This window comes from Lycorma delicatula, chromosome 6 (assembly GCF_047948215.1).
Source record: "Lycorma delicatula isolate Av1 chromosome 6, ASM4794821v1, whole genome shotgun sequence".
NCBI classification, from domain to species: domain Eukaryota; kingdom Metazoa; phylum Arthropoda; class Insecta; order Hemiptera; family Fulgoridae; genus Lycorma; species Lycorma delicatula.
Window position 1 is genome coordinate 84513826 of NC_134460.1, and position 26304 is coordinate 84540129.

Below are 26304 nucleotides of genomic sequence, written 5' to 3' on the forward strand. Positions count from 1 at the left end.
ACGTCTCAGAAATAATCTGCCTGAGTCTGTACACCTCAATTACATGTCATACATATTGTTCTCATTTCACTGGGCTGTGGGGCGGTTGCTTATGATTTACTTGAACAGATTGCAGTGTACACATTAGGAAAGAAATTATTTTAATTTAATAGTTAAGGAAGTAAAAAAAAAGACATTGTTTCTATAAATCTTTTACCCATGCTAAATTGACGAATCCAATAACTTTTCTTTTAAGAAAAATAAGACTTGCAAATTGTATTATTAATAAATGAAATTTATTATTCGGTGATAAATAATTAATTTTTCCTTTACAAAACAAAATCGAATATTTTTGAGTTAAAGTTGGAATTGGGTTTAATTGTCACAGTGATCTGGGTATTCTTCACATTCCCAAAAGTTTATTGCAAAACAAAGAAACATTTATGTGGAATTTTTATAAACAGTGTCTTGTAACTTCGTACTTTGTGTCGAATGATATTTTCGAAAAAAGGTTCTAATCATTAGTGTGTACGCGTGCGTGCGCTTGTGTGTGTGTAGATAGGTAGGCGTTATTTCCATTGATGCATTCACGTTAATGAACTAAACTCATGATGATGGAAACTAGTCATTAGACGTAGCGTACAAAGTTGCAAAATAGATCTAAAATTGAAGTTTTTATATTTTTTTTTCAAATCTAAGCAACTTGACGATCTTTAAAAAATATTAAATTAACCAAATCACAAAAATCCAGACTCTTGGTTTCAAATCCTGTTTCGTACCTGGAACTTTTAAAATTTTATAATTAAATTTAATATTCTAGGCACTCTTAAGAATATCCAAGTTGGATCCAAATTATATAAAAGATGTGAATGTATGTACGTTATGTAAGTTCCATACCTAAAAGATTGTAGAGTATCTGACATACATACCAATCATTCTCGAAAATGGAACAGCAGTCTTGACAGATTTATCGCTTAAACTAAAATTACTAATATTATTATAGCATAAATTTAGTCAGTTTATGCTTAATAAAAAATTTTTAGTTTAGTAAACAATTGTTTATAAAAAAGATAAAGCCTTACAAATGTTTATGTAGTTAATTTAGCATCATTAGAAGTAATCGTTTTCAAATAAAATAATCATATTCAAAAATAATCAAGTAAAAGATTCATTTTCAGTGGATAATACATATTAAATTTGATTCAAATGATTCTTTTTGGGTTATCGTGAGCTTAGATTTCGTGATAATTGTATAAAAATATACTTGCACAGAAATATCGTATTTACTTCTGTAATTCAAACATTTTAGACGAACATTTTTTTATCTAAAACAGATGGGTGATTCATACTAGAAAACGATTTTACATAGCTTCATAATGTAACTAAGATGTGATGATCAGTGAGAAAATTATGTTTATTTGACTGAATATTTTATTTTTGAGTACTTAAAAAGAAAAAAAAAGTTTAAAAATTCAGGTCCGTGAATTACGCGAGTAAAATGCGGTATACCAAAATTTATGAATAAATATTTGTAAAGTATATTGAAATAAATTAAAGTATCTGAATGTTTTTAAAATTTTTCGTTATTTAAATTGGTATTAGTGCATCTTACGTTATAGAACTTTTTTTTATTAAAATTTATTTCATATTTACCATTGGTTTTTGGAAGTATTCTGAGGGATTTAGTAGGATTTTATAGAAGTAAAAAAATATCCGTTTAAAAGATTTATAATTGTTGTACATTATGCATAAATGTACATTTCTATCAAAAAATTTGTTTATTTAATTACTAGTTTTATTTTCATTTTATTCTTTTATATCAAATCTTTTTTTTTTTATTATTTACCTTTTCATTCCCTTGTTTATAAAAAGAGGTAATCGATTGCTTCCTTTGTCGCATTAACTAATGCGGACACTGCTCCTTAGAAAAATTTTTTTTAATATTGAGCATTCTTTATTAAAAATATTTCACCCAAGTTTCAGTAAAGTTATGTATTTTTAATCAGTTATTTATACTGAAAAATTTATTTAAAATAGAATAAATAAATTTTAGGTAATAAATGTAATTTCTATAATGTTATTTTATTTATTTTTTTTCAAATGCTATTTTATTTAGCTTTTACATTTTTGGCTGGTAAAACATTTTTATTCAGGACTTTTCACCCTATAAGCACTGTATATTCTGGCACAAATTCAATATCTGAAATGATGGTATGAGGCAATATATATACATATATATATATATATATATATATATATATATATATATATATATATATATATATAAACTGTATATAAAGGTTGTAGATCACCACTTTCTTTTAGGAAAGGGGTTAAACTAAATACTACAAAAGTTCTCAACTCCATAAATATATTTTTTTTTTAACTTTATCTTGTCAAACTGAATGTTTTCATTCAAAGTTGTGTGAAGAAAAAATAAAGAATACGGAATTTTTTTATTTTTATATACTTATAAATGTAAATAATGAAAAAAATATTAACAATAATAATTATAAAAAAAATCGATTATTTAATAAATCATATATGTATTTGAAATTAAAAAAAAAAAAAAAAAAAAAAAAAAAACATTAAAAAACATTAAAAAATATTGAGTGAAGCAAATAAAATGTAGTAACTTCACTCGAGTAATGATTAGGCATTAAAATGTTCCATCTAAACCAGTTGAATAAAAAGATCTTACTTGCGTAAAATAATACTCGATGTCAAGTGGATCACACATCCAGAATTCCTGAATATTTTGAAGTAGATAGTAATAAAAGTGGTTAAAAAGTAGTTTCGACTCTTTCCTGCATCAGCTGGTCTTTACCAGACACATTTCCCTTGTCATATCAGTTGTAGGTTCTCTTTTCAACAATTCGCGTTAAGGTCATCATCGAACGAAGAAGAGAATGAAACTGAAAGAGAATTTGACAGGAATTTGTTTGAAAAAATTATCTACGAACATCCAGAAATTTTACATAAGTCTGTATAGTAATATCAGTATATATATATATATATATATATATATATATATATATATATATATATATATATAATTCTGTATAATATTATCATTACCTGGTATTTTAAATATTAAAGAACTAGCTTGAGAAAAAGTTATCGAACAGACTGTCATGTCTCCATGTCTTCGGGAAAACAGTAAGCACTGCTCAATTAATAAATTTCTAAACAATATAAAGAATATCATTGTAAAGAAAAGCGATTATAGTTTAAAAGAAAAAACGTATTAAATTGGAAGGTTGGGAGAAAGATTTTCAAGAGCTATTAAAACAAAAAGAAAATCTGTTTTTTTTTACAAACTCCCCGGTAGTGCGGCTGCTGCTGGTGTTGAAGAGTGCGAGGAACAGATCAGTATCTGATGGAGGAGATTGATGGTTATAACGGAAATTAACACTGAGAAGTAGAGGAAGTTTTAAAAAACATAATTTGAAAGCGATAAAACGAAAGATTTAATGATTCCTCAACTTCGAATAATGATTATATTACAACAGATGGAGTTGAATAAATTTCAGTATGGAAAGAAAAGATCCTAACGGATGTTTAAATGGGGTGATAAACTAGGATGAAATTCCATGGCTTCATGCAAACTAACCGTCCTGTAAAATCGTAAAATTATCTCTTACTGGGCTACGTTTCTAATTTCTGATATCGTGGTCGTTTCTGGACCACTCAAGACTGATGTTAAATTTTTCATTAGCATTGCATCAACTTATACATTTATGCTAATATTATTCGGTTATTCGGTGATGAGATTTTTCGATTCAAGGAGCACTTTCAATTTTTTGCTACCAAAAAGGCTTTTACTGCTTTCTTCAGTGTTCGGAGAGCAGTTCACCTCGATTGGATGCTTAATTTCAGAACAATGTGTGTTCTATATAAGGGTGTATTAGAATCTATAATTCCGTACGCTACACCTGTCTGGGTTCATCGAATGTTATAGGAATATTTTATTGAGACCCCAGCGTCTCCTATTGTTATCCGTAATTGATGCCTATAGGATTCTATAGGATTCATCTCTTGAGAGGTGGTCCTTGTTATATCTGGTATTAAGCCCATTGATGCCCTTGGGATTGAGCCCCGATTACGTTACGATGCTAAGAAGATAGGCCAACATACCTCTGGGCGCATAAAAGAAATAGACGACCAGGGTTTTCATTTATGACAGGTCAGGTGGACTGAATCGTCCGATGACCGTTACACGCATGATATTTTTCCTGATGTGAGATGTATGCAGGTTAGGTGGGTTCCTGAGAGAAGCCAAACTGATGACTGTGTTGTGTTATCAAGTTTAGAGAGTCAAAAGACGACGGTAAAGCTTATCAAGTCTAGAAACGAAGGGGTGGTGTGGCGACCGGGATCGTCACAAAGCGAGTATCTTCTCCTATGAGGGTCAGGATTTACACTAGTGTATCTTCTTCATATGCTCATCTGGGAACACAGCCGGCTTTTTTACATCTATTTAAGTACAGCCTAATACCTCTGCTACAATCGACATCCTAAAACTAATAAATCATCTAATAAATTCAAGATCCATTTTAATTTAAATATTTTTGATTATCGATTCAAACGATATTCCGGAAATCTTAAGATATTGAGGGCACATTTCCTTGATTGAGAGGCCTTATTTAGGGAGACCGCTACGTCCCTTATTCACATAATGAGTGTACCGGTGTATGTTATATTTATGGGCGGCCAGATCATGTTATGTAAACCCACCGGGTTGGTCTAGTGGTGAACGCGTCTTTCCCAATCAGCTGATTTGAAAGTCGAGAGTTCCAGCGTTCAAGTCCTAGTAAAGTCAGTTATTTTTACACGGATTTGAATACTAGATCGTGGATACCGGTGTTCTTTGGTGGTTGGGGTTCAATTAACCACACATCTCAGGAATGGTCGAACTGAGGCTGTACAAAACTATACTTCATTTACACTCAACATAATCATCCTTATTCATCCTCTGAAGTATTATCTGAAAGGTAATTATGGAGGCTATACAGGAAAAAGAAAAAAAGAAGATCATGTTATATAAATTAGGACTTTACAATACAATTATTTTTGAGGATAATATTTAGTTTTATAGAATCGTTATAGGAAGTTCTGGGCTAGAGAATATTATCATTATCACAGAAATAAGTTGCGTACTAGTCTTCATCTTTCATCTGACAGATTCTGAGTCCGAATCTTATCAGGTTGATATGTTTTTCAGAGCTAAAAATTTCCATTTTATATTCGTCTGACGGGTTCAAAACGGGTATCCAGTTATGGAAATGTTACCGAATTTCCTTCAACTAATTCCAGAAAATGATGAGAAAAAACAACTGTTGTTTGTAGTAATGTCATAACTTAATAAAAATAATGTGGGTTTTTCACTGCCATGTTTTAGTAAGTCCGAGTATATCTGTGAGAACAGATTTCAGGAAATTGATAGCATTTTATTTGAACGCCTGAAGGCTTAATTATAAAAAAATGTTCTATTAGGCTATACATATATATATAAATGAAACCATTCGAGCTATTCATTTTAACCAGTAATTATTGTTATGAATTTAAATCGTATACAACGTTATAAAACGTGAAATTATATACTAATAATAATAATAAAGCTACGATGATTTATGGCAGTTTTATTGAACATAAGTATATTAATAAATTTATTATACTGCATTTGTAAACAGAAATTTTACATTGTAATAAAATACCATTACTATTATTTCAGTACTAGTAACACTACCTGACAATCAGTGACGTCATATTCCTCCTCCCATTGCTACAGCTGATAAGTAAAACTACCTGAAGGCTAGCCGCCTACCTAAATGTTAAGTCGTGACTTAATTTCTAAATATAGAATTAGTATTACTTATAATATTCCATCAATCACATATGCTCTTTCTAAATAAACACAATATATATTTTTAAACGAAATGAAAACAGCATATCTACGTAGATTTTTTTTTAATTTTTTTTTTTTATTGAAACTGTTATTTATGACTGACTTCTACAGTTGACGTACAAAGAGAAATAAAAAGGATTAAAAGCAGTGCGAGATGAATTTTTTTATCTTATATTTCTTTATAAAAAAAAGCCTATTTGTTTCCTCTGCTAAAATTCCAAATATATCTTTAATTGTTATTAATGATATCATTAATAATAATTAATAATTATCATTAATATTATTAGTTCTGTGAGATGTTCCACAACAGTTTAATTCTATAAAATATGTATTTTAAGAAATTAAACTAACTAAATGCTAAGAAATTTTTTTTTATAAAATTCTAAATAAATCCTACTCTCTAAAAAAAATCTGATGTGGACACCATATAACTTCCTTGTATGGCTATTAAATTACATATACACATTTTTATTAAAATGAAAAATACATAAAATTTTATTTCATTAATAATTTCTGATATTTTTTCATATTATTTTTATTTTTTTAATGTTATTATTGAACTATTATTTATCATAATTTTTTTTTATCAGAAGTTAATAATTATTAATAAATCAACATATTTAAATTTTAAAAAAAGGTTAAAAAAGGAAATGAAATCAGATTCTAACCGATGTATCTTCCCCTTGTAAGATGCAAATATTTTGTTAATTAAAATTTTATTTGGCTATAACTCTGGAACCAATGAAAATAAGTACTACTTATGATATATCGTTGAAAAACTCTTAATGGAGGGCTTATTACTGCAGTTAAGAAAAATTAGAAAATCCAATTTTTTGGATTTTGGGCTTTATTGAACACTTTTGGTCCAGTCGATTGCAATCAAATTGGGAGTTGCGCAACTAAATGTTACCCCAGTCCTAAATCCAAAATTTCAATATCCTACGGCTAATCATTTTTGAGTTATACGAGATACGTACATAAAGACGTCACGCCGAAACTAGTGAAAATGGATTCAGGAATGGTCAAAATGTATATTTCCGTTGAAGTTTGAAAACCGAAATTTTTCGCAATCACAATACTTTACTTCATACAAGGAAGCAAAAATGACTGACCTTTGCTGGGAATCGCACTGAAACTAGGCTGATCTAAATGCCAGCGTGATAACTATTACTATCTGAACGGCCTATTTCCATTGTAGAAAAACCAATTTTTTTTTAGAACATATCTTATAGAGATTTTTTTTAAGTAATGGTTTTGTGCGGCAATCAATAGCTAAATCTGTAAAGATTTAATATTGCAAATAATATTCTCCCATATATCTATTCTCCAATTAAGTACCTAAGTAATCTTTATTACCTAATTTAAAAAAGTGATGTTTTAAATTTTCAGAGTAGCATGTTTTTTTGATTGAGGTATCATCATCATATTTGTTTTTGCAGGACCAAGGTAGCGCTATCACTTCCTGCTCTATTCAAAGTTTTCTTCTTTTTTTCTCTTTTAAAGTCCTCATAATTTATTTATTTCAGGTCATTATACTTCTTAACCCTGCTTCTTTCTCTTATTTTAATATTTTATAATATTCTTCATGGGATCCATTAACAAAATCTTTTCTTTTAAATAATTATAGTTTATCCATTTGTTTTTCTTGCATCTGATTTTTCCCAGCAAAATCATCTTCTTTTACTCCTCTTACTGGTTCTCCTTTTAAGATCCTTTCCATCCATATATCCTTAAAATATATTCTAAACTCAGACACCATTTCTTCAGAAAAATCTCATTTTTTACACAAGGTATAGTCTTTATCCTATTTCTTTTTTTTGTATTTATTACAAGAAAACTGGTTTTAACTGTTTTACACTTCAGCTCCAGGTTGGCTTGGCTTTTTTCCAGATACTGGCTAGAATGAAAATTTTCTGGATAAGTCCACAGGCAGAGGCCCCAAAGAGTCCTTAATGTGGATTATGCAATTGTCCAGCTAATTATCACCCAACATCGGGGCTAATAAGCAATCAAGAGTAAGGAAAACGGTTAGTGGGAAAGGTTCACTTTGTAATCACAAGAATCGAAACAAGACAAATAATCACATAAAAATGAAAAAAATTGTTTTTTCTCCAGGTAGTAAATAGAAACTTGAACAAGTTTCAGACAGGATAATCTCTTAAACCAATTTCCATCTCTTCAGACGGAAGAATATCTTGCTCCGAATGGCTCTTTTCCGCTTACATTTATCGATTGTTAATTAAAATGTGTTTTACCACTTTCCAGGGCATATATCCTGGTGTATAAAAGTTTACCTTTACTAGGATTTAAAGCTTAGAACTCTCGGCTTCGAAATCAGCTGATTTGCGATGATGAGTTCACCATTAGGCCTACCCGGTAGGTTAGGATTAGATAATCTCACATTATTCTAACTTAAATAACATTCTATTTTACACCAATAATTGTTTCTGACAACAAAATAATACCATTTGTAAATCTTGAACGATTGATGTACTTGTATGTTAAGTGCCTTAATTGACTTGTCGGGGCAACTTGATGTGAATCACAAGTCACTCTTAAAAACGGCTCATTCATTCTCAAAAACAATAAGCATCTCATTATTTTAAAAATCCCTTTCGGCACGTCGGAAGACGGAGGTAGTTTCACCGGTGCTGAGTAAGAGATAAAAGATTTCCACCTTAAAGTTAAGAAAAACTTCAAATTTACTCAATACGATAATGGTTGAATGTGAAAAAATATTTCACATGTTTAGAATACGACAAGCCCCATCTTCTTACAATTCCAGTAATATTCTGGTCATCCTTTGCCGTAAGGGTTGATCATATCAAAATGTGTTTCAGGCAAAAGTTTTATGTAATGTTACTTTGATATGACTTTTTGTCTTCGAAACCCCATTTTTTCCACCCCCTTGGCCAATAGTTGGAGTTATCAAAAAACTTAGATAAGTTTTAGGCCCTTATCAAAAGAATAGCAGGAACTTTAAATGAATTCGATATTTTACTTAATAGGAAAGTTATAACAAAATTTTGTTTTTTCGAAAAAGGCCTCCCATTTCACCTCATAGTCTGATTTTTACCATTAACGAACTCGATGTATAAATTTGAAAGTGATTGGCGGAAAATTACGGCAGTTTCGTGTCCACAAGAAAGTGAAAAAAAAAATATATATATACATAAATGTATATATAAATTTATGAACTGGGGTTCATAAATTTTGGGGTCTTTATATAAATTTTGGGGTCTGGGGATGTAAAACGCGAAGATATGTCGAAATTTTCCGGAAGTCAAACTATGGTAACCATTACAATAGGTAGCTTTCTTATGAAGTTTACCTAAAAGTGGGAAGTGTAGTTGTTGGTTTTCCGTTTTTTCTTCTCTTAGCGAAATATATAGTCACATATATTCACATCAAGCTCACCGAAATGTAGATGATATTCAACACTACAAGTTCCGTTTTTACCATAGTCAGACTGTATAATGGAATCATCGCTTGCAGAGAAAGCTTTGACTGATCCCTCTTAAACCATAGATGCTACACAAGTACACAGCCGTAGGTAATGTTAGCCATAGGTACACTGGGGTAGACGGTTTAAAACAACAAATTAATGCAACCCTTTTTTAAATGAAATAATGCGTTGTAACGTATTATTTTAACCCATTATAAAGATGATTATATTGATAAAGGCTACTTTTTTATTTTTTTTTACAATTCTCTCTTTTTTAATTTAGTGTATGAATATTTAAGTTTATAAATATTTTCAACCTCTCTATTAGGTAAGAGTGATTTACATTTCTGTATATGCATTATTGAGTTTGATAAAAATCGACTTAACCTAAAAGTGACGTTAATTTAACAACAAAAAATGGTAACGTGAATGTTCAACTGCAATTTAAATTAACTGTTTTCGTTTAAACTTAAAATTAAATCCTTAATCAGTTAATCTGAATAACAGATAACAACTATTAATATTTATTTATTCTGAACCATAACAAAATTTATATTAATAAACGCTTATGTATTTCTTATGTACATCTTTACAATACAGTCAATGTGATTTTTAAACATTAAGTATAAATTCTTTAAAAAAATTCAATTAAATATACTTTTACGTCCATTTATTTTTCTTATTAAGTAAGAAAGAAAATAAACTATATTTCAAAAATTAAATAAAAGTCACTAAGTAATCTTTTTTATTGCAAAGTTATTAAATTTGTTATTTTTCGTGTCTAATGTTATAAAATTTACACTTAAGTGCATATTAGTAGCATTTCGTGCTAAGGGATGATTATTCTGTCTTATTTTTATTGTTATTTACGAAGTGTTTTTTTTTTTTTTTAATATAAATATTATGCATTTAAAGGCGTATTTTTTATTACATAAAATACAGTAAATACTGACAACAATAATAATTATTACTATTATTTTAAATTATTTGTATTTTTGTTATTAATTTATCCAATGAACATAAAAGTAATAGATATATGTAAGAAATAAACGTAACAACGGATGGAATAATACCACGCCCTTTTTACCAACTTTTATCCGGCAGTATATTATATGATGTCCGTTTACCTATTTTTAACGTTTTGTCCTAGAAATGGAAATAAAAAAGAAGGTTACGCCCTTTTAACAAATTCCTTTTTAGACGCCGATGTCAAGCGGTTGATTACTAAATAATACTGGGTATTATGTAGTTAATGATTTTTAGTTCTTTTCTATTTTTTTTTTTCTTTTTTATGTACATTTATTAAAACGAATGTCTAACGTGATAGATAAATTTTTATTAAATAGGTGAAGAATTTAATATTTATCTAGGTTATCGCCCCGACTGATACTTTTAAACAGGTCGATTCCTTGTGGTTGATACGATTTGATAAAAACTATTATTGTTCAAACATATAAATGAAATGAATATATTTAGACAATGAAGTATTGATGTTATTGGTAGTCGAAAAGATCCTTTCATTTAGTTGATAATACAACCGTTTTAAAAATTACAACCATTTGAATCAGTATTAAACTTACATTTTAGTAAAGGCTTTTTGGATTTTTCAATCCCAGATGTTCTGATTAATCAATTGTAACCCTTCAAAAGCTTTTTAGTTCCGGGCTTTTCGTCTGGTGTTATCGAATATTTTACCAACTTTAACTGAATCTACCTTTTTTTAGTTTTCTTCCTTTATGTATTCCTATTTACAATTCGCTCAATTTCCAGACATTGCGTTCTTTTTGTAACTCATTATTGTTCTGATGAATAAGGAATTTGAACCATTTTTGCTTGACAAATTAATTCACAACAGTAGCTTGAACATGGGAATGATAAAATGGAAAGTTTTTAACGTATGAAAAATGACATTCTTGACCAGGACCTGCGGTTGAAAGGTCAAGACGCTCCACTCCGCCACGGACAACGGCGAATATTTCATTAAAGTAATTTTCATATAGTTTGTCAATAAAAATTATACTGCATTACAGTATCAATATAATAAAAGATTTCAAATAAAGTTTTAATAATTTGATTTATTTTTTCTAATGTTCACATCGCAGTCAATTCAACTAGTGAACATCCCAACCCCGTAGGGGAAGACACCCGCCTTGTAACGCGTGACGCTTCAGGTCGCCACCCCCCCCCTTCGTAGCCGGCGTCGTCTTTCGCTCTCTGAATTTTTACATCTCATAGTAATAAACCTGGTTTCGTTGGGATGCCACCGATGTAAATGCCTCGTTAGACATTTATATCGGTGATTTATGAACTCAGCTTTTGCCTTCGCTGTAGGCCTCGTCCAGACATCTTGAATGTCCTACTTCGTTTCCCTCTGAACTAGCTAATCGAGTTCGTGGAAGCACGAACCCCGTGCCTAGTTCTACTTTTATTGAGCCAATTCTGTGAATGTCACAAGATTCGAGGCAAATTGAAACACATCATACCACCAAAAATGTTGTTCGCAACAACGAAATTTAGTCCTAATTCCCTTACTGAACTCAACTTTTGTTCATACCCCAGACTTCAGCTAGTGAACATTAAGCAACCCCCTCCACATGGCCCAGTCTGGTGAATATGATATGTATGACATGCAAATGAGTTGTAGCCTTGTACAGAGTCAGGCTGACCATTCCTGAGATGTGCTGTTAATTCAACCCCAACCACCAAAGTACCATTCCATTGTCTAGTATTCAGATATGTATAAAAAAATAACTTTTATTAGGATTTGTACCTCAGAACCTTTGACTTCAAAAATCATCTATTAAACAATTGATTTGCGACGATCAGTTAACCACTAGATCGGGCTAGTCGAATGGTTGGCCTGAGTCTATACAAAACTACATCTCATTTACATAACATACTCATCTCATTTGGCCGTGGGGAGGGGGTTGCTTATTATTTTCTAGCTGAACAGATTAAAAATACACATTAGTAAAATAAAAGAATAAAGTTTACTTTGTCAAAACATCCTTTATGTGCCTTGGCTTCTACGATAACTCTCTGCACTAGCCGTCTCCTCTTTTCTTTCGAAAAAAGTTTGTGTTACATTTTCTACCTTAGAAAAGATAGAAAATGTAACACAAACGACGCCCCTTTGCGAGTGTAGTGAAAATCAAACTATTAAACACATCACAGAAGTTTGCCCTAGGACAGCTTATGACGGGACTCCTGAAGATTTCCTGATGGCGACTCCAGAATCAGTAGCTTTTATTAATTTGTTAGATGTTTGTAATTTTTGACTGTAATTGGTGTTGTGTCTTGGTGCCATACGCTAAATAAATAAATACCTTTTTTAATATGGAAGAAAGTTATTTTTTAGTACAAATTAACAATAAGCTATCACATATCTTCTCAGTATATAGTAAAAAGGTTTTGATATTTTTCCTTTTTTTCTACTTTATGTAGGCTATTACCAAAATATTCATTCCTTACTATAAGCCTATTACATAACTGCGCAACCAATTATTATTTTTTCCTAGATTCTTTAATAAAAAGGAATAAAAATATAATTTATCTTGACACATAATAATGGAATTTTCCTAAAAATAGAATAAGAACTGTTGTTTTGCTATGGTTTTTTTATTTTATATTAATTTTTTTCATAGTTCTAGAGGTAAATGTTCTCATATAAGGTCGTAGTTGGTACTGTATGAAAATTTTTTTATAAATTTCACAAGTTATTATGGTATCCTTAATGTTTTTTTATTTTTATTATTATTATAATAATTATGTTTATTTTTTAGCGGCTTTGGTTCTTTTAAGGCTTTAAAAACATACATTTATAACGCCAGTATCATTAAAGTTTCATAATAGTAAAATGGTTTCAGATTACAATTTAAAAAATCTGATGCGGACACACATGACTTCCCGGTACGCATATTAAATTACATATACATATTTTTTTTTAAAATGAAATGTACATAAACTTTTATTTCATTAATAACTTCTGATATATTTTCTTTTTTATTATTATTGAATTATTATTTATTATAATTTTTTTTACAATCAGAGGTTAATAATTATTAATAAATCAATACATTTAAATGAAAAAAAAAAAGTTAAAAGAAATAAGGGAGAAGAAATCGGATTTGAACCAACGTGCCTTCCTCTTGTAAGATCAAATTATTTCATTAATTAAAATTTCATTTGGCTATAACTCTGGAACCAGTGAAAATAAGTACCACTTATGACATATCATTAAAAAGCTCTCAATGAGAGCTTATTACTACAATTAAGAAAAAGTCCAAAAACCAATTTTTTTTTATTTTGGACTTTTTTGGAAAACTTCGGTTCAGTCGATTGCAATTAAAAGGGGAGGTTCACAACTAGATGTTACAACAGTCCTAAATCCAAAATTTCAACATCCTACGGCTAATTGTTTTTCAGTTATGCGAGATAAGTACGCACATACGTACGTACATACACACGTCATGCTGAAACTAGTCAAAATGAATTCAGGGGTGGTCAAAATGTATATTCTGGTGAAATCTGAAAACCGAAATAAAATTTAATTTACATCATATGATATAATTACCATATTAATTACTTTACATTAAGACTGGTGGTAATTTGAAGAGGGAACAAAATGAACTTGGATTGATTAAATAAATAAACAATTTTTTTCAAACAATACACAATTGTAAGTATAATAGAACATATGAGGAATAATAGATACAACAAAAATGAAAATAGTAGATGATAAAAAAGGACTGTTCCAGCATTTGACTGGAAAGATCAAGGAAACCCGTAAAAATCTTTCATCAAAGTACCAATAAAAAGTGAAAAATGAGCTAATAGAAAATAAAAGAGGTTATAGCTTATACTTATACGTAAATGCAACAATTGTATAATAATACAAAGAATTATCTATGCTAAACGGTTATCGAAATAGTTTTAAAAAACTCAAAAACCGTTAAATTAAAATTTAAAACTTGATAGATGGTTATTTCTACTGTTAAACAATCTTCATTATTAGATTCTGAGATATTTACGTAAATTTAAAAAAAATAATTAAACAAATAAAACGTTTTCAAAACTCTACATCGAGAGTATTTCTATCTTTGTTTAAAAAATGAAAATAACCTTGACTATAAGGTTACAGATTATCGGTTTAAATCCCTCAGATTCCCTACCAAATACCATTACCACCAATATACGCCCTTTAAGTTTGGATAAGATTCAAATTCATCTCAAGTAGGACACAGCTAGTATAATTTTCAATCAATAAAAGAGAAATCCCCTCCCTTAAATAGAATTTAAGAATGGATGTAACAATTTAATGTTCTTTTTAACGAAAATTCTGCTAAAGATTTTTAATGAATTTAAATTCTAATAGCTTTATTATTCTAATAGTTTTCCTCTACACTTAATAATTTTTATTCTTCATCCTTAATTATTTATTTAATAATGTAAGATTCCCAACTGTTCTTCAGTATTTACTGATTTGTTTTCATGGAAAATCTTGTTTTCCTTGAAAACAGGTTTTTGTGATAATACTCGATCCGAGCGTTATTAAACAACATTTTAAAAGATTTGGTTATATTCAGTATTAATTCTTGGATAATATTAATCGTTTTACTTCATGTAAATGTAAATTTAATTAAATTTATAATCCTACCCAACTAAAGGGCATGTGTATGTGTGTGTTTTAGTTTAGCACCAGAATGTACCGATCACTAGCGGAAAATATAGATTTGTTAGTACATGTCTCGTGGTGTCTCGCATTATTACATATCGATATATATGCGAAATATATATTAATAATAATATATTTTTACTGCTTTATACGAAGTAAAGGAAGTATTGTGATCGCGAAAAATTTCGGTTTTCAGATTTCATCGTAAATATACATTTTGACCATCCTTGAATCCATTTTGACTACTTCCGGCGTAACTTCTGTACGTACGTATGTATCTCGCACAACTCAAAAATTATTAGCCGTAGGATGTTGAAATTTTGGATTTAGGACTGTTATAACATCTAATTGTGCATCTCCTTTTGATTGCAATCGGCTGAACCAAAAGTATCCAAAAAAGCCCAAAATCCAAAACAAAATTAGATTTTGAACTTTTTTATAACTGCAGTAAAAAGTCCTCATTGAGAGCTTTTTAATGATATATAATAAGTGGTACTTATTTTCATTGGTTCCAGAGTTATATCCAAATGAAATTTTAATTAATGAAATATTTGGATCTTACAAGAGAAAGGGCACATCGGTTCGAATCAAACTTAATCTCCTTTTTTTAATTTTTTTTTTTTTAATTTAAATATATTGATTTATTAATAATTATTAACCTCTGAGGGTAAAAAAAAGTAAATAATAAATAAAAAAATGAAAAAATATCAGAAGTTATTAATAAATAAGTATTTTTGTACTTTTCATTTAAAAAAAAATTGTGTATACGTAATAGGCGTACAAGGAAGTCATATATGCCGGCCTCCGTGGAGCGAGTGGTAGCGGCTTGACCTTTCATCCGGAGGTTTCGGGTTCGAATCCCAATCCCGATGGCATTTAACACACGCTACAAATCATTCTTATCATCCTCTGCAGTAATACGTAACGGTATACTCGGAGTTAAAAAGTCATATGATGCCCACATCAGATTTGGTGAAACATCTGATTATGCAATATAATTTGAAAATTATAATTTAGAATCGTATTATTTTTGATTTTTCTTATCAAAATCTTTTAAAAATTGTTTTATTTTTTAAAAATCATCTTATATAATTATTTTACAGAAAAATGAAATACATTTTTGAATTGTATTCAATTTAAAGTGATTGTTGTAATTTTTTTTCACTTGCGCGTAATATGCTTCTTACAACTGTTGTCGACTCTCGTCGAGTAACGAACTATTGCTGTACTCGTTCGATACACTTCGACGTCCCACTTAATTCATCATTAGATGTACGCAAAATTATGTTAACAATTATTATTTACAGTTAGTGTATACTAATTGTAATAATTTTAAATGTATAAATATAGTTTTTTTTAAATTGTTTTTTAAAAACAGACCTCGTTGAGTTTGAAACTTAACTTACTTTTTTCTTCATAAAATAATGAACTATAACCAAAAAGTAGGCACCGGAATGTGCCGATCATTAGCGGAACATCCCGATTAGTTACTATCAATTATTAGAGTTAAATTTGTAATTTAACTTTCGTTATATGAATTTTCTTCATTCAAAAAAAAATATTTTTACACAAAAGGTAAACAGTAATCAATTTTGGCACACAAAAGGTAATCAATTTTGGACACCTAATAATCCCAATCCGAAACGCCGCCCGCCAGGGCAACCCGCCCGGAGCGCCTAGCTACAGAGGGCAGGCTTACGGCATGGCCCTACAGCTAGTGAAAATAATAAAACAATCATTTTGAAGGCGTTAAAGGAGAAAAAATTGAATTACCTATTACTACTCGAGTTTTAAACAAAATTTTAATTTAATTGGAAATATTTAAAAACTCATAGAGTAATGTATGTGTGTGTGTGTGTATATATATATATATATATATATATATATATATATATAGTGAGAGAGAAAGAGAGAGTTTTTTGAATGATGTAATTATTTATTTTGTGACCTTTAAAATCACTGACATGGTTTTAAAGGCCAGTAATTTGTTAAAAAATGCTGCGGAAGCATAAAAGACATTTCTCGTAGTTCTAAGCGTTAAACTGAGTAATATTGAAAATAATTATCTTTTCCATTTTGACTAAAATAAATACGTTTCTTTTTTGCTTCTGATAAAAGACTATTTATATTTATTAATAAAGATAGTAAGCACATTCTTTAATATAAAAGTAAAAGGAATGTTAAAATTTTTAACTTGCTTATCCATGTGCATGACTCATATTTTTATTTGTATCCTGAAATGTTTTTCTGGTTTTACAGATGTAGCAAATTGTACAGTGTCCCAAAAAGCTGTTTTACAGAGAGAAAAACACAATTGTTAAATATATAGTAGTTAAATATATAATACAACTGTACAATTGTTATATATATTTTACAATTGTTTTATATATATATATATATATATATATATATATATATATATATATAGTGATATTTAAGCAATGAAGCAGCTTTATACTGCATATCTGAGAGGTATTTGGAGGCAGAAAGAAATGGGATTCTACACAGTAAAAAAATCTGCATTATAATGGGTTTTAATTTTTGTCCCCCATGTTGGATACGCCATACTGAATCAAACTTAATGTTTTAAATAGGAAGGTGGACGTATGTCATATGATTTCGATTTAAAATTCTACTAGAAAAACAATGGTGAAACCCGTTTTTCTGTTAATGCTTTAGTTATCGAGTTATAAGCATTAAAAATTGCAATGACGGAAAAATCGTATTAAAAATAAAAACGACATAAAACGCGCCTCGATGAACAATTTTAATGCATTTTACATTTATAATTTATACGATAACGAACTTTAAACAGTCCTATAATATTGATAATAATAAACAATAATTAATAGTTAACAACAAAACAAAAAATTAAACGGCTATATCAACTGATATTTTCTAAATAAAAATTAACTTCCAGTGTTAATATTAACTGATATTTGTTACTTATCGTAAATGAAACGAATCAGCTAGAAATACTGACTTCAAAAATATTTTACAAATTTAGCTGAGTAAATCATCTATTAATTTACAATGCAGTTTGTATTATGTTGAAACAATGCAACTTAACTCCTCATATCACCTTTTTCAATATACTTGTAATGATAAAATTTTATAATGCTAGTAAAAATTAAGTTGCAGGTCTAGCGGCACAAATTTGTTTTTTGGTGAAAGTTTTATTATTAGTTTCCTCGTTCATTTATTTAGTTTTATGGAATATTAAATCTTCAAGTAACAATGCCTTCTTTAAGTGAAACCGAAAGAATAACTCTGTTGATAATGTACGGGTATGGTGACGGAGTTCGACCTTTACAAGAGGTATGTTATTTATTTAATAATAGATTTCCAAACAGAGAACCAATAAGTAAATCAACTGTAATCAAGACAGTACAGCAATTTGAAGAAACCGGTACTGTAAAGAATCGTCCTCGCACCGGTAGACAAGAACTGTCACAATTGATTAAGTCATTAAATCAGTCATTAAATGTATCGCAGATATTTGTCATTCATCTCATTCTCTGAAGTAATACCTGAGGGTGGTCCTAGAGGTTAAAAAATACCTTTATTGAAGACCCTCATTCATCGATTTAGAAAGCTGTTGTCCAACACATCAGTTATTTTTCAGTTCAAAAATTTCTTAAAACAAATAAGTTTCATCCTTTTAAGTTACACCTGATGCAAGAACTTTCGGAAGATGACTTTGATCACCGAGGTGAGTATTGTGATATTATAATGCAAAAATGAGACATTGATGCAAATTTTTCTAATTCAATAATTTCTACTGATGATTCAACTTTTAAGTTAAATGGTCACGTGAATAAGCAAAACTATCTATATTGGAGCGATAATAATCCCAGACGGAGGTTGGAAACTCATGCAAGCACCCTCAGAAAGTGAACGGTAGGGCGGGAATCGTTGGTCATTGTATTGTAGTGCCATTTATTTTAGACAACAATCTTACAGGAGATGTTTACTGCAACTTATTAGTCGGTAGACTTTAACCAAATATCCAGGAAAATTTTAGAAAAAAATTAAATAGTAATGTATGGTTTCAGCAAAATGGGACACCACCTCGTTATTATTTAAAGGCACGGCAAATTTTAAATTAACAATTTCCAAATCGCTGGAAAGTCGTAGAAGACCAGTATAGAATGGCCTGCCAGGTGCCCAGACCTGTCTTCCCTAGATTACTGTTTTTGGGGGGGACCTAAAACATAATGTTTACAAAACAAAACCTGCAGACATTGACGAATTGGAAAGAAGAATAATTAACGAATCTGCTCGTGTACCACAAGAAAAGATACAGTTGTAATCGAATATTAAATGAGGTTAATACACTGCCAAGCTGTAAAGGGGAAGCATTTTGAACATTTATTTAGAATGGTATGTTTTAAAAAATTTCCTCATTAGTAATTTACGAACGAAAACATTTAATTAAAATTTTAAAATAAATATTGTGATATTTAAAGTAATAATATCAGTTGATATAGCCGTTTAATATTTTGTTAATTATTAGATATTGTTTATTATTATCATCAATATACTGTTTAAAGTTCGTTATTATATGCATTATGAATGCAAAATGCAATAAAATTGTTCATGTAACCTGTTTTACCTCGTTTTATTGTTAACATGATTTTTCCGTCAAAGTTAGCATCTTTGAATGCTTATAACTCGATAACGAGGCTTTAATAGAAAAACGGGTTTCACTATTGTTTTTCTTGTAAAATTTTAAATCGAAATCATGTGCCATATGTCCACCTTCCTATTTAAAAAAATTAAATTTAATTCAATATGGCGGATCCAAGATGGGACAAAAATTAAAAACCCCCCATAGTGCAGAATTTTTTAACTGTGTAGAACCCCATTTCTTTCTGCCTCCAATACCTTTCAAATATACATTCTTTCTTCTTTCTTTCTTTCCTGTTTAGCCTCCGGTAACTACCGTTTAGATAATTCTTCAGAGGATGAATGAGGATGATATGTATGAGTGTAAATGAAGTGTAGTCTTGTACATTCTCAGTTCGACCATTCCTGAGATGTGTGGTTAATTGAAACCCAACCACCAAAGAACACCGGTATCCACGATCTAGTATTCAAATCCATGTAAAAATAACTGGCTTTACTAGGACTTGAACGCTGTAACTCTCGACTTCCAAATCAGCTGATTTGGGAAGACGCATTAACCACTAGACCAACCCGGTGGGTTAAATATACAAAATATACATTAATACAAAATATACATTATGTTCAAATATACATTATAAAGCTGTTTCCATACTTAAATAACATTTGGTATATAAACGTATATAAAACAAAAATTATAAACGTTTGCTTCATTCATTTTAATACAATTTTTGATCACAGCTTTACTCACACTGGAGTAACACAACTCTTTATCTTGATTTAGCTTTTTAAATTTTTGGCTTTTCACTTAAGAAAAACTCCTATGGAAGAGAGATTACTATACTTTAGAGCCCAGTCTGTTGTATATTGCTGATTCAGGGTTTCAGTTGAGGAATTTTCTTACTGCTGAATTGTAATGCTGAGGAACACCAGCTTATCACCAAATTACCTCAGTATTTTCAAATAACTAAAATTACTTTTTATAATATTTCAAAATATGATTCTCTTATTAAATAACAGTGAATATCAACCCGTAATACCAACTAGACAATCCTACATATCCAAACCAGGAATATTTAATTACTAGTACATTATTTCCTGAGCATTTGAATCGTTTTAGGAAAACACCGATTTTATAACAATTAAAACGATCTTTCAGTTTGAGACTAGCTTCAGCTGTCTAAATAATCCGTTTGAAAATATTTGGTTCGACTTCACAACACATTACAAACCATTTTTAAAAATCCTACTAAAATTTATAAAAATAATTTTCAGTAAGATTTTATTACATATCTGGTTTGTTACAGATGTATTAACTTCGGAATACGAAGTATACTACAATGTGAATTATTCAACTCAGCAGTCGTATGATTATGGTGGACAATAGGTTGTCGTATAACTTTTTCATTACTTTAGGCTGTTTGAGGTCTCCGATCGTACCCTGGTAAAGGGTATATGCTTCCGTCCCCCTCAAATTTATTATTATTGTTATTTTTTTTTTAACTGTTAATAGTTTTTCTGTTTGGCAGTGAAGCATGATTTTCTTGAAATAACTGAACTAGTTCAGTAATTTTTGTTTTTAATTGTTTGTTACAGTTTACAACACTGTAAGGTAAACATACTCTGCTCTACTGTTATTTTACGATTCATATTTAGTGGTCACAAAATGCTACCGATAACAAGATCACACTTTATGGAGTGGCTAACTGTAAGAAAAGCTAATTTTATCCTAAGATCAGAAATATCGTAGACATTTAAATTCAATTCAAATAACTTATTTGTTCCAGTCGATAAAGCTGCTATTATAACGGAAAACCTTTATTTTAGAAGAAACTTATAAAGGCGTAGTAATTATTTAATGATGATAACAAGCTTAGCGTTTTGTTTCACATATCAGAGTGAAGCGATACCGTTTGATCTTATTGGAATCCAATAAGGCAGGATCTATTGGCAATTCAACTAATAATAATTTTATTGGAGCTATCAGGATGATTGTGAACAGTGACTGCAAATAAATTATATTAATCCTACATTATCTTCTCTTTTATAAAATTTGACGGTCAAAATCCGTTATAAGCCTTCAACGCTTAAACATTTTTCTATAGACTAGATACTGAATTAAACAATTGACCTTTTTCGTAGCCATTTACATTTATTTATTTTAAAAATATAATTTAACCATTTTTAACCTACGCTCGCTTCGCTCGCTAACCTTGACTAATTAACACAGTAATGTTTTGAGTATTGAAATAATAAATTCAGTAATTATTGCAGTTATTTATTATTTAAATAATCAAACATTATTGTTAATTAGTCGAAGTTAGCGAGCGTAGGTTAAGTTTGGTTAATTTATATCTATAATTATAACCAGCAAACCTTTGGGTTACTGTTAATATCACCCGATATAGCCGTTATATTACCATTTTTATAACTATTTATATTTATTTATTGGTTGACCAGTTACGACGCGCGGCGATGTGTAGGGATAAGGGATGACTAAAATAGATAAGGTAACAATCCCAACCGAAATATCTTGAAATGTTTACTCTAAAGTCAATTATTAGAATAGTAACTAAAAAACATTGTTTAACAAAGTATCTAGTCTATAGAAAAATGTTTAAGCGTTGTGTGGATATAACGGATTTTGACCAATTTGACTTATAATGAATCATGACTTATAGAAGGAAAATGAAAACTAAGTAAAAACTTATGTGTTGTCAAATAATTACCTGTTACTTTCATAAAATGGGAAAACCTGGCGAAAGTCATTGCATGACTTTCTCAGCTGTGCCGATCAAGTGAGCATTACCAAAATAAGATATAAGCATCAAAATTCCCAAATTTCGAATAAACGTTTTGATTTTAGGGGCTTCCTTACTCCATGGGGAAAATTTAATAAAAATGTATTTATAAAAAAGTTATCCCTCCCAATAAGAAAAAAAAAGGATTAATTTAAAAGTGAATTGTTTAAAAATATTGAGAAAAGTATCATTTTTTGAAGATAGTGGAAAAATTGCTCTCTTTTTGGGTACCTTTGGTACATATATTCAAAACCTAACTTTAATAGCCGTTTAAATGATAAAGAGAAAATCTGATGTGGACAACATATGATTTCCTTGTACGCCTATTAAATTACACTTACACATTTTTTAAAATCAAAAGTACGTAACATTTTATTTCATTAAAATCTTCTGCTATTTTTACTTTTTTCTCTATTATTATTATTATTATTATTATTTTATTATTATTATTATTATTAATATTATTATTGAATTATTATTCATTGTAAAATTATTTTCACAATGAGAGGTTAATAATATTAATAAATCAACATATTTAAATTTAAAAAAAAAAAAAGTTAAAAAAAGGAGATGAAGTCTGTTTCAAACCGACGTGCCTTCCTCTAAGATCGAATTATTTCATTAATTAAAATTTTATTTGGTTACAACTCTGGAACCAATGAAAATAACACCGCTTATGACATATCGTTTAAAAGCTCTTAATAAGGGCTTATTACTGCAGTTATAAAAAAGTGCAAAATCCAAATGTTTTTGGATTTTGAGCTCTTTTGGACGCTTTTGGTTTAGTCGATTGCGATAAAAAGGGGAGGTGCATAACTAGATGTTACAGCAATCCTAAATACAAAATTTCAACATCCTACGGCTGATCGTTTCTGAGTTATGCGAGATATATACATACGTACGTACAAACGTCATGCCGAAACTAATAAAAATGGATTCAGGGATGGTCAAAATGGACATTTCCGTTGAAATCTGGAAAATTTTTCGCGATCACAATACTTCCTTTACTTTGTACAAGGAAGTAAAAATTTAATAATAAAGATTAAAAAAAATTAGAGTCAAAAAGCAGGACATATATTTTTTTAGAAGTAGGGAATAAATTTTAAGAAGCGTTTTTCTAAAAATATTCATGCATAGATTTAAGCTTAACAAGTTTACTTAAATAAACTTTCTTCTAAATCTAACACTCGCTTTAAAATAAAATTTTCAAAAATATTTTCTGCATTTTATGCAGAAAATACATTTTCTTAAAACATTCTTAATACATTTTTTTAAAATACAATTTTCGGGTCTATCATTTTAAAAAAATTGGAGACATTCTTGGTAGCTCTACGCATGAAGTATAAACATTCAATTTTTTTTGAAAAATAAGGGAGATAGAGTAAAATAATCAAATACCAAAAAACATATGTTTCAACTTTTAAAGATGTGAGGTTGATTTTTTGAAAAATCGTTTTTGGATTGTTTATACATTCAATATACGAGTACGTAACAAATTTGCTTTAATAAAGTTATCTCTAAAACGCCTCTAAAGAAAATCGAAATTAGTTTTTTCGTAATATCCCCCCTTAACGAATTTTGAAAAAAAAAATATTATCAATGCCCCATATATATAGTAGTAAGATTTGAGGCAAATTTGAAGAAAATCAGCTTGGTCAATCCTGAGATGTAAGGCCAAAAGCAGTGCGAATTTACATACGTACATATGTGTACTCACAGACATATATACTTGTGGTTTTTGATGTAGATGAACTAGTTGGACTCTAAACCGTAAAGATTTGTAAAACACATGATTCACGATCTTAGATATGATCACATACTTTTCCCTTTAATATATTTATCCTTCCTTTTTCCTATTTAGCCTCCGGGAATCACCGTCAGGTACTACATCAGAGGATGAATGAGGATGATATGTATGAGTGTAAGTGAAGTGTAGTCGACCATTCCTGAGATGTATGGTTAATTGAAACCCAACCACCAAAGAATACCGGTATCAATGATCTAATATTCAAATCCGTATAAAATTAACAGCCTTTACTAGAACTTGAACGCTGGAACTGTCGACTTAGAAATCAGGTGATTTGCGAAGCCGCGTTCACCACTAGACCAACCTGGTGGATTTAATATATTTATTCTAGTTATATTCTCCGGGAAAGTATTATAATTTCAACTTAAAAAAAATAATAAGAAAGCATTTGTTTTTAATGGATTAAACTGCTTTTTTCTTTTCAGTATACCTATTCAAAATAATTGATATTGAGATTTGTGAAAAATCTCAAAAAATTATATTTAGGACAGATTTTTTAGAACATATAAAATTACAAAATCTGTTTGAAATCAAATTAATTTTTTTTTCAGTAGTTAAAATGTTATTTTTTTATGTAAAATTCAATAAAATTCTTTTGAAAGGAACCAAAATCAAATAAAAATAGGAGTCGGCAAATTAGTGGTTTTTAAAATTAAGAATTCTTTAAAATATCTCGGACTACTTGTAATGGTTCCAGTGGTTCGGCCACAACTACACGATCTTCGTCACGGATTGTAGCCCCCTCTACTTTTCATCCAAAGGTTCTGTGTTCAATTCTCGGTCAACCTTAATATTTTTATAAGCTAAAAAATTTTTTTCTCATAATAAAAAATAGGGTGATTATAATTGGATATCAGAGTGACGTTGCCAATATGAAAAAAATAAATAAAAATGTTTTAAATTCGGATACATTTTTACCTAAACTCTTAAATTATCTAATGACTACTGGCTAGTAGTACCTAATAATTTAATTTAATAACTACAATAATGAGAGGCAGATTTTAAATAGAACTAGTCTAACAATTATGATAATTTGTGATGATGATAAATAATTATTGTTTAATTGTATATTATTTTTGTGTTACAATTTGGACGCCTAATACTCCTACTTACTATTTTTGGATGTGATGTGTGATGGAAAAAATCACGCAAAATAAATTAACCTTTCTAATTCACTGACATGATACATCCTACGCTGAAAGCATGTCTATTTTTGGTGTAGACGGCACCTAGTAATTTTATTCAATATCGGTTGGTTGTAATTTTACTTAACGAATATTTTGAACTAAAAATGATTAATAAAAATATGTAAACGAAGATTTAAAATTTAAGAACTCTTTATTTTAATTTAAACTTAGAGCTTAGAATTTAAAGTTATAATATAACACGCAGCCTTCTTCTGCTGCATATTTGTGTGTGTATGTATAACTACCTGCACGTGTCTGTTAAATATACATTGAACAATTTTATATCATTCCTTAATTATATTATTTTAATATATAATTACATTATTTTGATAAATTAAATAAGCGTAAATAAATGATTATACGTGAAAAAATTGTAGTTAATATAATTAATTACACCCCAAATTATTTATTTATTGTGGTTTTTAGGAAACAATCGTGACTACTTTTAATTAAAAAATCTAAATTTAAATTCACTATTCAACCCATATTGAAGCGCTAAGTCTGCTGCATAAGCTGACTATATCTTCGTGTAATTCAGAGTGGTGATGCGGTAGGGTAGATGATGTTTTACAGCCTATTCCCAAGACTATCCTAATTCCCTCAGGACTTGCGTGATACTCGCGCCAATTGAAAACTTAATTATATTAATGTTGTATGTAACATTACATATTCGATTTCATCGTTCTTACTCGTATATAATTTTTATTATTATGTTTTCCTTAGTATCTTAATGCTAATGTTATTATCATCACTCACGAATTATAAAAAAAACGAAAGCTTCAGAAAAATCGTTACTAGATAAACTTAAAAAAATATTCAAAGCAAAATATACAGAATATTTTAGGAGGTTTCTTCCATACTTTGTATTCCTCTCATC

The 26304-nt window shown here is 29.3% G+C and overlaps 1 protein-coding gene across 5 annotated transcripts in view; it reads left to right on the forward strand.

Annotated features, from left to right (window-relative positions):
- LOC142325983 (tubulin polymerization-promoting protein homolog) overlaps nt 1-26304 on the forward strand; it is a 136564-nt gene that overhangs the window by 64774 nt on the left and 45486 nt on the right. For 4 of the 5 annotated variants that reach the window (XM_075368003.1, XM_075368005.1, XM_075368006.1 and 1 more), the window contains exon 2: nt 21229-21340. The exons of the other annotated variant lie outside the window; for it this stretch is intronic. In XM_075368003.1, coding sequence (XP_075224118.1) covers nt 21299-21340 — 42 coding nt within the window. In that variant the 5' untranslated portion in view covers nt 21229-21298. The remainder of the gene's footprint in view (nt 1-21228; nt 21341-26304) is intronic. 5 annotated transcript variants of the gene reach the window in all.